The sequence below is a fragment of the Aedes aegypti genome, chromosome 2 (genome assembly GCF_002204515.2).
Source record: "Aedes aegypti strain LVP_AGWG chromosome 2, AaegL5.0 Primary Assembly, whole genome shotgun sequence".
NCBI lineage: Eukaryota > Metazoa > Arthropoda > Insecta > Diptera > Culicidae > Aedes > Aedes aegypti.
In genome coordinates, this window is record NC_035108.1 from 101,635,336 (window position 1) to 101,650,123 (window position 14,788).

Here is a 14,788-nt window from a genome sequence, read left to right on the forward strand (position 1 = left end):
ACACCATGGAAACAACCAATCTCAAAATTGTATATTTTTAATCACAGCAACCCTTGTATGACTATATAAGGGCACCGACTGACACCTCAGTCTTCATTAGTTATTTGACTTCCAATAAATTAACATTTAATTGTAGCAGTAAAAGTCAAGCTCTTTTCATTCCGGAAGTAATCCGGACATAACAATTTGGCGACGAGTATTCAAGAACCCCAGGGAAGCAATGGAACGGATGGAACAACGACAGCAAGCAGTACTCCAAATGGCAGAGCTCCTGCAGAAGCTAGCGCAACCAACACCAACCCCTAGCAACCCGGAGCAAACACTCGAGGCCTTGGCAACCAACATCAGTGAATTTTCGTTCGACGCGGAAAACGGAGTCACTTTTGACAAGTGGTACAGCCGGTACACGGACCTGTTCGAGACGGATGCCAGGAATCTGGACGATGCTGCCAAGGTGCGCCTGCTGCTGAGAAAGTTGGACACGCCGTCACACAGTCGGTACGTCAACTACATCCTGCAGGAATGTGACCAAAGACGTCGATTTTGCCAGCACTGTCGAAACCCTCTCGAAAATTTTCGACGTGCAGACCTCCATCTTCAATAAGCGGTACCAGTGTCTCCAGCTAGTCAAGTCAGAAGCGAACGACATCATCACGTACGGAGGGAAGGTGAACCGTGCATGCGAGGATTTCGATTTCAAGAACATGAAGATCGACCAATTCAAATGCTTGGTGTTTGTGTGTGGCCTCAAAGGTCATTCTAACGCAGACATTCGAGCCAGGCTACTTTCCCGAATCGAAGGCGAAACAGCAGAAGCTCCCGTCACTCTCCAAACCCTGATCGACGACTATCAGCGGCTCGTCAATCTCAAGGCGGACACATCGATGATCGAGCGCCAATCATGTTCGAAACCATCGGTCCACGCGGTCCAGGAGAAAAAAGGAAACTCTCATCAGCAGTCTTCAAAAATGGAAGGTAAATCACCTCGTAGTCCTTGTTGGCAATGCGGACAGATGCACTTTGTGCGCGATTGCCCATTTTTCAACCACCAGTGCAAGCAGTGCAACCGGATTGGCCACAAGGAAGGCTATTGTGGCTGTTTTTCCAAACCGAAATCAGTTTCATCCGGGGAGGAGAAAACACATGCCAAGCCAAACCCAGCAAACAAATCAAGCAAACCCCGAAAAGCCAAAGCCAGAGGGGTGTACATCGTGAACCACATCGCTGAAAGTTCCAGCAAGCGTAAGTACGTGCCAACCTTTATCAACGGCGTTGCTACCAAGCTGCAACTGGACACGGCAAGTGACATCACCGTGATCTCAAAGCAAACGTGGAACTGTTTGGGCAACCCTCCGATGAAAAAACCAACGATCCAAGCAATCAACGCGTCGGGTGAACCGCTTCATCTGATGGGTGAGTTCCAGTGCGACGTCAGCATCAACGGCAAAACTGCTCGGGGAAGATGTTTCGTTACGACGGCTGCCAACCTCAATCTGTTAGGCATCGATTGGATTGAGCTTTTCGAGCTGTGGTCGGTTCCCCTCGACTCCGTCTGCAAGCAAGTAACGGCGAAGTCGGTCGACCAACAGATCCGTGAATTCCGAACGAAGCACGCGGATGTTTTCAACGATTCACTGGGACACTGCAAGAAAATGAAGGTAAAGCTTTTTCTAAAACCAAATGCCAAACCTGTTTTCTGTCCCAAGCGACCAGTTCCCTTCAACACGATTCCGATGGTCGATGCCGAAATCACACGGTTGCAAACGTTGGGCATCATCGAACCTGTCGACTTCTCCGAATGGGCTGCTCCCATTGTTGCAGTGCGTAAACCGAACGGCCGAGTTCGCATCTGTGCGGACTACTCGACGGGACTCAACAAAGCGTTGGAACCCAACCACTATCCGCTTCCAACACCGGAGGAAATCTTCGCCCAACTCAACGGCAGCAACGTTTTCAGCGTAATAGATCTCTCCGATGCGTACCTGCAGCTCGAGGTGGATGAAGAGTCCAAAAAGCTGCTCACCATCAACACGCATCGTGGGTTGTTTCGTTTCAATCGCCTGGCCCCCGGAGTGAAATCAGCACCTGGTGCATTCCAACGTGTGGTGGATGGAATGATTGCGGGCATACCTGGCGTCCGCTCTTTCATCGACGATGTCATCGTGTTCGGAAAGGACATGAAGTCACACGCAGCTTCACTCAACCTACTCTTCCAGCGACTAAAGGAGTATGGCTTCCACGTCAAAGCCGAGAAGTGCCACTTCTTCCAAACACAACTCGGTTATTTGGGACATATCGTGGACCAACGAGGCATCCGTCCAGACCCCGAAAAAGTGAAGGCTATCGTTGCACTCCCACCGCCAACCAATGTCTCCGAACTTCGATCGTACCTGGGTGCGATTAACTTCTACGGCAGGTTCGTGCGCAATATTCACGAACTGCGCCATCCGATGGACCAGCTGCTGAAGAAGGACGTGAAATGGCGATGGACTCCGGAATGCCAGAAATCTTTCGACCAGTTCAAGGCGACGCTTCAATCAAATCTGCTCCTGATGCATTACGATCCCAAGCTTCCAATCGTCGTGGCAGCGGACGCATCAAGCACTGGCATCGGGGCAGTCATCTTTCATCAATTCCCTGATGGCAGAATGAAGGCGGTGCAAAACGCTTCGAGAACGCTCGCACCCGCGGAGCGTAACTATGGACAACCTGAGAAGGAGGTTCTCGCGTTGGTATATGCGGTGACGAAATTCCACAAATATTTGTTGGGACGACATTTCATACTGCTGACCGACCACAAACCCCTCCTGTTCATCTTCGGTTCCAAGAAGGGCATTCCGCTACACACTGCGAATCGACTTCAACGGTGGGCACTCACTATGCTGAACTACGACTTCGAGATTCAACATGTGTCTACAAGCGAGTTCGGATGTGCAGACCTGTTGTCCCGACTGATCGACCGAACCAAGCAACCCGAGGAAGAATACGTCATTGCAACACTCAGCCTCGAGGAAGATCTGGTAAGCATCCTTTCCGACGCCGCCGAGAAGGTACCTGTTTCTTTCGCAGCTGCTCCAAGAATCTTCCCGCTGCAGTTCAATCCTACTTCCAACGCCGAGAATCGCTCAGCGTTGTCGACGGTTGCATCATGTTCGGCGACAGAGTCGTCGTCCCCGACGAGTTCCGACGAAGGATTCTGCAACAGTTCCATCGAGGACATCCGGGAATGGTCCGGATGAAGGCGATTGCACGAAGCTTTGTGTACTGGCCCGGCATCGATAGCGAAATTGAAGATTTCGTCAAGCGCTGCAACCCGTGTTCGACTGCAGGCAAGACTTCTACCAAGACGACACTGGAATTCTGGCCCGTTCCTTCCAAACCCTGGTCGAGGATCCATATTGACTATGCATGTCCAGTAGATGGGGTCTACTTCCTGGTAATAGCGGATCCTTATTCCAAGTGGCCCGAGGTGCACGTAACCAAATCGACGACAACGAAAGCCACGATCAAACTGCTGAATCAAACCTTCGCAACATTCGGCGTTCCAGTGGTAATCGTTTCGGACAACGGCACCCAGTTCTCAAGCCACGAATTCCAGAGTTTCTGTACCAGTCAAGGTATCCGCCACATTCGCATCGCTCCGTATCATCCACAATCAAATGGCCTAGCCGAAAGATTCGTGGATACCCTGAAGAGAAGCCTTCGGAAAATCCGTTCAGGGGGAGATACACTAGAAGAAGCTTTGGTCACATTCCTGCAGGTTTACCGCTCCACTCCATCTAGTGACCTGGACGACAAATCACCGGCCGAGATGATGTTCGGCAGACCGCTTCGCACCGTTTCATCATTACACAAGCCAAGCAGAAGCGAAGGAGAAATCATATCCAGAGACAGGACGAAGCAAAACGACGCTTTCAACCGGAAGCACGGCGCAGTCAAGAGAGGTTTCCAGCACGGAGATACCGTGTTCGTCAAGGTTTATCAAGCAAACTCCTGGCAGTGGGAACCAGCAACCGTCATCGAGAAGATTGGATCTGTAAACTACAATGTGTTCCTTGAGGAGAGACATCGCTTGATACGGTCGCATGCCAACCAGCTAAAGACACGTGTTCAGGAAAGCAGTTCAGCAAGTCAGCCTTCTCCACTATCGATATTCTTCGATGGTTTCGGACTCCCAACTCCAGTAGAGACTTCGCCAACCGGCATTCAGGACGAACTTCCAGTGCCGCAGCAGTTCGAAGAACCACTGACGGCCAGCCCAGATATATCCTACCTGACGGAAGATTTCTCAGAGGATGAAGCCAGAAGCAACGACGGGTCCATAGACGAACCAGCCGAGGACGAAACTCCGAATGCAGCTCCAGTTGCAACGGATGTAGCAGCCCAACCGACTACACCAATCCTGGAGAGAGGACGGCGCATGATTCAACTTCCAGCCCGGTTCAAGCCATATTGGATGATGAAACCTTAAGGGGGGAAATGTTGGGTCCCAGTTGTTATCACAACACCATGGAAACAACCAATCTCAAAATTGTATATTTTTAATCACAGCAACCCTTGTATGACTATATAAGGGCACCGACTGACACCTCAGTCTTCATTAGTTGTTTGACTTCCAATAAATTAACATTTAATTGTAGCAGTAAAAGTCAAGCTCTTTTCATTCCGGAAGTAATCCGGACATAACAAGAATCTTGATTAATACTTGGACCTAAGATTCCTAATAACTTACTTACCAGAGCCTTGCGAAGATCTTTTGTGAAATCTTCCCGTGTTCTTTAGAAAATTATTTGAATGATCTGCGTAAGTTCTTTCTGGGCCTTTTAATGAACTCTTTACAAGGCACTTGAGAATTTGACGTGAGCGTAGCCAGGGGAGAGGGCATTGCATGAAAAAACTTCTCCTAAAATCCCTTCCTTGAAAAATGTCTCTAAGATTGTTGATGAAATATGCAATTTTAAACATACCTTAAGAAATTTCTCAATTTTTTTAATTTGTAAAAGCATTTTGAAAGCATATGCGAGATATTTCGGGAATATATTTACAATTTTTTTCGGAAATCATTTAACAGGATTTGAAGTTATATTATAGGAATCATCCTAGGACTCGAACGGGAACTTCCCTGAAGACACCTCCAAGTAATTCTATGAGAATCCCTTCTTACTTTCTTTCAAGAGTAAAAACAGGGATTCTTACGAGAATTAGCCTGCCGTGATGCTACCATATTTTTCGCACGCTTCTAATTTAGGTCACTATCATTTTATCCATACTTTTATGAAAGACAATTGCCACAGTCTTAAACCAAAGGCTGTACAGAAATTGTAGCACAATTATACCAAAATTTGTTAGGTTGGGGGGTTGTGTGTTTCTACGAAAGTGTGACAGTACGTGTAGAAAGTATCGGAAAAAGCGTGACAGAGCGGGGAGGGGGAGTCTAGAAATCTCAAAAAACGACGGACGTCATATATATTTGAATCGTCCCTAAAATACGAAGAGATAGAGGGCTGAACACAAAAGATTTGCCTTTCCCATGATAATTTCCATATAAACTTTAAATGGCGTGTGTACAACCAAATTTCTTCCAAATCACTTCAAATTTTAGGAAACTGATTTTCACCATAGTTGACATCGTTGAAGCATAGGCGAGCAAAAACATCAAAATTTGCATCAGTCTAATGTATCGGCCCAGATAGCCGTAGCGGTAAACGCGCAGTTATTCAGCATGACTAAGCTGAGGGTCGTGGGTTCGAATCCCACCGGTCGAGGGTCGTTTCGGGTTGGAAATTTTCTCGACTTCCCAGGGCATAGAGTATCTTCGTACCTTCTACACGATATACGCATGCAAAAATGGTCATTGGCATAGTAAGCTCTCAGTTAATGACTGTGGAAGTGCTCATAAGAACACTAAGCTGAGAAGCAGGCTCTGTCCCAGTGGAGACGTAACGCCAGAAGGAAGGAAGGAATGTATCATATATAGTGGACAAGACTTGACCGTTGTATGACTGTCATCCTTTCATATCTCTAGATCCTTGCAAGGTTGGTGTCTCTTGAATTATTAAACAACTTTGTCGAAGATGCCATCTTCCTAAGTGCCACGATCCTGAGTGAGCAAGTCCCTAAAAAATGACTCGCTACTAGTCCTGTTACAGGAATAATTTAAGGACTTTAACTGAAATCTACTACGGGTTGTACAAACTGAAGGAATCTGCCGAAAATCTTTCAGGGGTATTGGGAGGAATACACCAGAAGATCCCGACAGGAATTGAATTCTCAAACTTACGTTAGACTTGAATAGAGTTACATCAAAATGACTAACGGTCATATAAGTTGTATAAGTTGTTGTTCAAATACTCACTGTAGTTTGTTGAGCAGCATCATCGGGACCAGCTGAGAGAGCAGTGCAATGGTACAACGTTCTATATCCAAATGCATGATCGCAAAAACGATATCCATAGTTTTATTCATCTCCTGTAAGATAAAGCATTCATTTAAGCACAAATTACCTCCTGCAAACAAACACACCGCCACCTACCCTGATATATTTGCAGTGGAAAATTTGCTGCACCAGTTTATCCACCAGCCAGAACGGCCCGCAAGACTGCAGCAAATTCTCCAGCGCCAGCGTCGCCTCGATTGGCAGCCAGCCCTTCTCCAGCACTCCCTTCCACACCTCCTCGAACTGCTCTTCCAGCGGGGCCTGCGAAACCAAACTCTGCGACTGCAGCTGGTTTCTCATCTTGGGACTGGCCACCGGCAGTCGTTGGAAGTCGATCTGCATCTTGCGGATGATCTGCACCGTTAGTCCAAGGCGTTCCTTCAGGTATTCCTGCTGCATCATCTCCTCGGAGCTGATGTTGGTCACGAACTGTTGAATCATATTCATCGGTTTCAGGAGTTCATCCTGGCGGATGATTTGCATGTATGCGCACAGCCATGACGTGGCACAAATCGAGAAACAGCAGAACCTGGACTTGAGGCTGTCCAGGAACTTCTTGATCTCCCCCGTGGAAAGGGTTTCGTTTTCCCACGCGAGAAGTACCTGATAGAGCAGACCGGGAATGTTTGCGCAAATTTCCTGCCACTTGAGGGAAGTCGCCTTCAAGCCGTCCGGAGAATTCAGACTCACGATGAGCTCATCGACCTTATTCTGGTCACAGAGCTTGACCATGTTCATTGGAGATTTGGACTTGTGCTTCTCTACCATGCATTCTCGGACCCACTTCTCGAAGAAAGAATCCGTGCCGTCGGTCAGGACCCCCTCCGAACCGTAATTCTGCACGATGAAGACCAACATCAGGAAGGACACGTCGAACAGAGCTGCCCGGGTCATCGCAGGTTTTCCCATTTCCCCGGGGACCTGCTTGGAATTCTCGTTGCATTTGATCAATCCCGCGACGAAGGTTTTGAGTTTCCCCTCAACGGTGGCGACGGACAGAATCAGCTCGAAACTGTTACCGGACAGCACCTGGCAAAGCATCCCGAGCAAGGCCTCCTGAACCTTGTTGTAATCGGAGCTGAGGGTCTTCAGAATACCGACCAAGGGAGGCTCTGCTCGCAGAACAAACTTCACTATCGAATGCTGATTAGTGTTCAAATCGAGCTTCTGCAAACTGCTGGTTATCCCGTCCCGCTTGGCTGCGATCAGCTTTGAGTACTTCTCGTTGATCAAGTGGTGCTTGAGCATCTCGTTAAGCAAGTATTCCACCGTATTGCAAGCGCACTTGGCATCCATGAAGTCCAAGATTGCGGAATCCTGCAGAAGCAGCTCAAAAGCCTCAACGACATCCGGCGAGTAATCCAGCTTAGCATCTTCAAAGTCGTTCGGGGTAAGCACTCTCGTTTGTAGATGAATCTGACGCATAATCTGCGGCACTTTGATGAACGTGAACGCGCAGATGTACGATTCCCTGCTAGTTCCGCTCACATTGTTCAGGCATGTCAAGCAAGCGCGGATAATCTCGCAGTACAGCCTAGACAGCGGAAAACCCTTCAGCGCTTGGATCGACAGGAACTCCAGCACATACATCTGGGTGTCGCAGTTGGGATTGAACAGAATATCGATCGCGATCAACGGCTGCATGCAGTAGGTGATCGGTTCCACACCCTTCCCATCGAATTCCTTAATCTCCAACGTTTCCGTCTCAATACTAGCCACCTTCCGAATGTAGTCGTTGACCGTTACATTCTTTTGGCTAACCACTGGCGGAACAAACCCAGACTTTACCGTCAAATTCTCGATCTCCAGACATTTCTTCGCCAGCATTCCAAACAGTTCCGGGTCCTCGAATTTTCCGACGAAAACCACCCCCAACAAGAACTGACTCTGCACGATCTTCTCCAGCACATTCGCCGTTTTCTCCACCACTTCCTGTTGCTCGGTGGTGAGCGATCGGTTCTCGCTGAACGTCTCGATCGCGTGCTCGTAGATCTGCATCAACCAGTAGACCAGCGAGAGCATTGCTTTGGTCAGCAGGCCTTCCTCCTGCTTGCCGCGGCACGTCACGCCACCGATGATCGACTCCAGGAACTCGAGCAACGCGATCAAGCAGTGGTGCATCTCGAAGTGATCGTACTTGGAGATGCGCTTGAGCACGGCCGCGTGGGAGATCAGGTGGGCGCACAACGAGTGCTTCAGGTAGGATAGGAACAACTGCAAACCGGGACAAAGAGATGTATTAGATTGATTGATCGGTAAGGTTTTAAATGACTTACGGTGTTGGCGCCGGATCCAACAACTGCTTGCTGCAGAATGCAATCGGCCAAATTGTAGACATCTCCGCTTACACCACGTGTTAGGACCTGCAATTATTGGTAAAGCAAAGAAAGGAAAGCTAGATATTATCTATTAACTTCAGTTAATGTTTAAGCTTGAGCTTGAAGGAAAAGCCATGATCGCTACTCTAGTACCGATAGACTTCTGTATGACTATTTAAGACAAACAAGCACCTAAAAAGTTTGAATCTCAATTAGGTTGCCGGTACCAATGGTTGTAATGTACCAGTAGATTGGACTATGGAATAAAACGTACATTTTTCGAAAAAAACGACATATGGATAACTCTCTGACGAGATGAACTGAATAAAGTAGATTATTCGAGCTTGAGGTTCAAGAGCGGAGTCAAATATTTAAGAGTTTTATTATAAATCGCATTATCACAAAGAAGTTTAATACAATTAATAAGTTTATTTAGTCTAAGAGGGGATTATTATAAGTGATATTTAGTGAACTTTACAGTGGCGACGAGAAAGTGAAGAGAATCTCAGACGGAAATTTCCAGTGTGAGCTACGGTAAGTAGTTTGTAGAGCAGATATTGAGTCGAACAGTGAACTTGTAAGCGGAGTTGCTAGAGTATCTGTTGAGCATATCTGTGACTACAGGATCCATTGTAAAAAAGGCATTTCCAGCTAGTGAAATTTTGAATACCGATTGAAATTGTGAAATTTATCATTATTTCAAGATCTATTGTTCTACTATAGCGTGTCATCTAATCTCCATTTTGATACTTTTTTCACAGTCATCATCATTAATCGATCGACATTTTGTCCGTTGGTGCCTTCTGTACAGAGCCGAGAAGAGTGAAGGAAGCAGAGAGAGGAGAGAAGTTTATGCAGAATCCATGAGCTGCGACTGCGAGCAATTCTAAGTGAGAAGTAAGCGACATCATTGGATAGGAGAGGCGAGCGTATGTGAAAAGATCAGTGAGCGAAGTGCATGCCGGTTAGCTGAGCAAGGTGCGTGAGAACTTGTGTCAGCTAGGTGGAATCGGATAGTAGATCGAACGGAGTGTAAAAGCTACCTCCAGCGCGAAACACAAGAGAGAGACAAGCAAAACAGCAGAGCAGAAGTAACAGAGGAGAAGACGACCACTGCGAGATTGTCGGTGGTGAAACTGAGTAGTGAGTCGAGTGAGAAGTTGCATTCGCAACGTTTGAGTGAGTGACCAGCATCTAACGTGAGTAAACACCTTTTTTCATTGGTAGCTTACAGAGTGCATTTGTGCATACAGGTCGATACGAAAGGTCGGTACCAGGTATGATTGGGACCATTGATCATTACCATACGGGTAAATCGTTTAGTAATTATGTAGAGCGTTTCGAAATTATGTGTAAATTGAATAAAGTTAAACCGGATGAGAAGAAACAGTGGTTTATTTCACTAAGCGGTGATGATGTTTTCGATGAGAATAAATTGCTATTTCCCAAGAAAGATGTTAACGATTTGGATTATGACGAAATGATAAATAAGCTTAAGTGTCGGTTTGATAAAACTGAACCAGCTCTCATGCATAGATACAAGTTTTATAACAAATATCAAGGACACGCAGAAAGGCGGTAAAGTTGTTAGCGGAAAGCTGTAATTTCAAAGAATTTAAAGATGAAGCGGTGAGAGATAGGCTGATTATAGGTCTCCGTGACAAGAAATTGCAGCGTAAAATTCTTATGGAAGATGAGATAACGGTTGATGCGGTAGAGAAATTGATTATAACTCACGAAGAAGCAGGAGAGAGAACTAAGGAAATTGTTGATCCGAACGACGCCGGTGCGATTTTATCCGTGAAAAATCGACTAGGTCAAAAGCATGAAGAATATAATAGCAGAAGGTTCGGTAGATTTCGTTCTAGGAGCAGAAGTAGAGATCGATCTGATAGTCACTCCAGAAGTAGAGATAGAGGCACTGGTTTTTATCGTAGTGGCCGTGAACGTGAGTGGAATGGACACAGCAAGGCCGTATGTAATCATTGCAAACGTGTAGGGCATATAAAGAAAAACTGTTGGTTTCTTAACAAAAATTCAGTTAAATTCGTGAAACAGAAAGAATCAGTGACCGAATCAGTGCCGTTTGACAAATTTAACAGAATTCGTATCGACGATGCCAGTGATAATTCTGATATAGAATGTTTGAAAATCGGAGCAATAAATAACGTTAGCGAGCCTTGTTTAGTCAAAGCAGTAGTTCAAGGTCACGAGATTGTTTTAGAAATCGATACAGGTTCCGCGGTGTCAGTAATAAGTCAAATGATGTATAAAAAACTATTTCGTTCTTTTGCATTGGATCAGTGTAATAAAAGATTGGTAGTCGTTAACGGATCAAGGCTAATAGTATCAGGTCAGCTACAGGTTGAAGTTCAACTGAATGGACTAAGAAGCTCAAAGAAGATGATCATTTTGAAAAGCGACAAGGATTTTACACTTCTTTTAGGACGAGATTGGTTGGAGACCTTTTACCCAGAATGGAAGGCACAGTTTCTGAATTCTGCAATCATCAACCATCTTGGAATTGAGAGATTACTCGAAAATGCAATAGGTAATATTCAACAAAAAATCATAAAAGTATTCAGTAAGGACTTTTATGAGACAATTAAAGGATTTAAAGCTAATTTAACTCTTAAATCAGAAAAACCTATTTTTAAACGTGCTTATCAGGTTCCATACAAGCTTAAAGAAAAGTTTTTAGATCATTTAAACATGCTTGAAGAACAAGGTGTAATATCTCCAACCAATGCTAGTGAATGGGCATCACCAATAATCGCAATTCTGAAGAAAGATGGGGAAATACGTATGGTTATAGATTGCAAGGTTTCTTTGAATAAAGTTAAAATTCCAGACACATACCCTTTGCCACTCGCTCAAGATATTTTTGCGTCGTTGGCAGGTAGTAAAGTATTCTGTTCATTGGATTTAACTGAAGCATATACACAACTTGAGCTAACCGATCGTTCAAAAAAATTGGTTGTAATCAATACGATTAAAGGTCTCTACACTTTCAATCGTTTACCGCAAGGAGCATCTTATAGCGCGGCCTTATTTCAACAGGTCATGGACCAGGTCCTAAAAGGACTTGAAGGTGTCTGTTGTTACACTCAAAAAAATCCAAACGTCATTGATACGTGAAAAATCACGTAGATCATTCCAAATTCATTTTGCCTCTACTTCACCTGACTAATAAGCGGTTTCTTCACCACCGCTTAGGCCTTAAACCTGGTTTGATCGTATGGGTAAACGTGGTTTACGGCGTAAGCGAAGGTGAAGAAATCGGCCCAAAGATAAAGATCACTAAGCCATTCATAACCATCAAATAGTGAATCGGTTATTGTTACTGAGGTTACCAATCGCACTTACGTGAAATTCACGTAGGTGCCTAAGTTCATTTTGACATCTGCATATTGTACGTACATTCGGTGTTGAGCGCATATCCTAATATGGCGCCCGCTTGATTTTTGCAGAACTTCAGAAGCTGTTGAACTTTAAATCCTGTGTTAGATTGATGTTAAGGTAAATATGCTTTGAATACCGAAGAATCCCTGCATTACTTTATTTATTTTTATTTCTTTATTTCACACCTGATTTATAACCTCTATCAATTATAGCACGCCAAGGCTGCAACCAAACTGAACAAACTCACAATATTTGGGAAACAAGATTCACAATGCTCAGATTGAATATAAAAATATCACAATCTTTTAGATTTGTTTACATTTTCCAATTGGGAATTAGTTTTCTTCCAAAGCCTATTAGAAATAAGGTTGGTCTATATTCTAGTTAATTTAATGCAAAACCTAGGGCCTATTGAAACGCTTCGTAAAGGCTACCGGAAAATCCATGTAGCTCTTACGTGTAGCGCCGGTGGAATGGACGAAGTTCAAAAGTTCATGCGTTCATTCTGGGCTACCTATGATTAACGTTAGTGTTGGGTAGGAGTAATCGGGACTCTTTTCAGCAAGAAACTACACCAAATGTTGAATCCAGAAACGCTAAAAGCTATATTTAATCATTTAATAATAAGTATTTGCAATCACAACAACAATAAAGTTACTCACACTGGTCAGATCCTACTCCTTAAAACTCTAACCAACTGACACCAAATTCAATGTGTGAATCAAACTGTAAATATTTTGATGAATTACATATTTTACTTGTTTTTCAGTATTTTTTAGTTCTTACTTTACAGGCACCAAGCACGATCTTTATTACCCTACAACCTATGGTGGACCAAATAATTCCTGTTAACCGGCAGATTTAGGCAAACAAAAACAACGCTAATAGATGCAGCAATGGAAGCAACACAATACACGCCTATCTTTACAACAGTTCAATGCGACTTGTCAGAGATATGGATATGGTTGATGCTCTCTTTCACCACTCATAGGGTACGGCGCAAGTTACCGCAACATTTCCCCGACCCGTAAGGCTAGAAAGGGGTCCGATCTAGCTTTACTCCAAAGGTTTTGTTACAGAAGCGTTAACTTTCTTACCGAATCATCTATTGCCTGATTTAAGTAGGTTTCCCCTAACCCTACAACAATAACCCTTTCCTTTGGTGATCAGTATATCGTTGCTACAATCGCAAGAAGGTCCTCGCAGTTGAGATGTATCACCCACGTAAACTCCTTTACTACTACTTTCTTCTTCTACTTCATCCAACCCCACAGCACCTTTTATTGTTTTCTCTAGTGCGTATTCTCGAATGTGGAAGCTGTAGGTATTTCCTACCAAATTGTCTTGATTGTATCCATATATCGTCCACCCTAAACGTGTCTTGGCGGCAATTGGCTCCCCAGGTTGACCGTCACGGATCTTTAGCGTCGACGTCACGTGCGCGTTGTCGTTTCCTATTAAGATTTTTGGAATTGCATCACGGTATCCTTCGACTGGAATACCTTTCAGATAAGGGAACTCTCTTGCGAGTTCTGCAAATCTCAGTGATTGCTTCGGCAAGTCCAAATTCCTCACAGTACGTGCTCCAGTCAGAAGATGTCTAGTATCAGGATTATTTCCACTGATTTCTAGATTCACACGCTTTGAGTTAATCTCAGCCCTTTTCACATTAGCAGTCCACTGCAGACACAGCTTTTGCGGCTCTCCTACTACACCTAGCTCTTTTATCACCTCTTCATCGATTAACGTTTTTTCCGTTCCATCATCTAAAAAGGCGTAAACTGATATTGAGCGATTATTTCCGTATAGTGTTACGGGAATGATGCGGAAAAGTGTCTTCTTATCCGTGCTATGGTGATTAGTAATTGCTTGAGAACCACTGGGCATTATTTCGCAGGATGTTTGATCATCTCCGTCCTTATGGGCATTTACTTCGTTGGGTTTGCTGTTGGTTCTTACATCTCTTGGATCTGGACACGAATGTAATAACGGGTGGTGACGTCTTTGACATCCCTCAAAATCACATTGCTTGCGTACTTTGCAAGGACGTTTGCCGTGGGCACCGAGACATAGTCGACACAAACCCAGTTGCTGAGTCAACTTCCAGCGTTCGTCGATTGTTTTCCTATCGAATTCGACACAGTCTTTCACGCGATGGTCTGGATTTTTGCATATCAGGCACGCCGGTACTACTGGATGAATCATATCCTGATCCTCTTCTTCTCGTGACATCCCTTCTAGTGTGTCATCTTTCGAATGAGCACCACAAAACGTCTTCTCTTTGCAAAGCTTTTCCTTGGACATGCGCTGTAGATTTTGGGTAGGATCGTAGTGCATGGTTACATCTGTAGCAGCTCGCACCAACGTTTGCATGTATTGCGAAAACGTTCGAAGATTCGCGTCAGCAAAACGTTGCTTGTATAGCGACCAATCAAGTTTCATATGCGCTGGGAGTTTCTCTACCAACTCGAATAGTAGCATCGGGTTGTTGAGATGTGCTAATTGTCTCCCGGCTTCCAGATGGTCGCTGAGATTTTGTACTGCCATTCCAAATGCTATGAGAGTCTCAAGCCTATCTTGTTTCGGTGATGGCACGTTTCGAATCTTCTGCAACAAGGTGTGAATAATCAAT

At 44.8% G+C, this 14,788-nt stretch overlaps 1 protein-coding gene across 2 annotated transcripts in view; it reads right to left on the reverse strand.

The window, feature by feature from the left end:
- Positions 1–14,788, reverse strand: part of LOC5571389 (mediator of RNA polymerase II transcription subunit 24) — a 49,016-nt gene that overhangs the window by 5,866 nt on the left and 28,362 nt on the right. For both annotated transcript variants that reach the window (XM_001653591.2, XM_021841712.1), the window contains exons 3-5: positions 8,713–8,799; positions 6,533–8,650; positions 6,356–6,468 (exon numbers count right to left, since the gene is read on the reverse strand). In XM_001653591.2, coding sequence (XP_001653641.1) covers positions 6,356–6,468; positions 6,533–8,650; positions 8,713–8,799 — 2,318 coding nt within the window. The remainder of the gene's footprint in view (positions 1–6,355; positions 6,469–6,532; positions 8,651–8,712; positions 8,800–14,788) is intronic.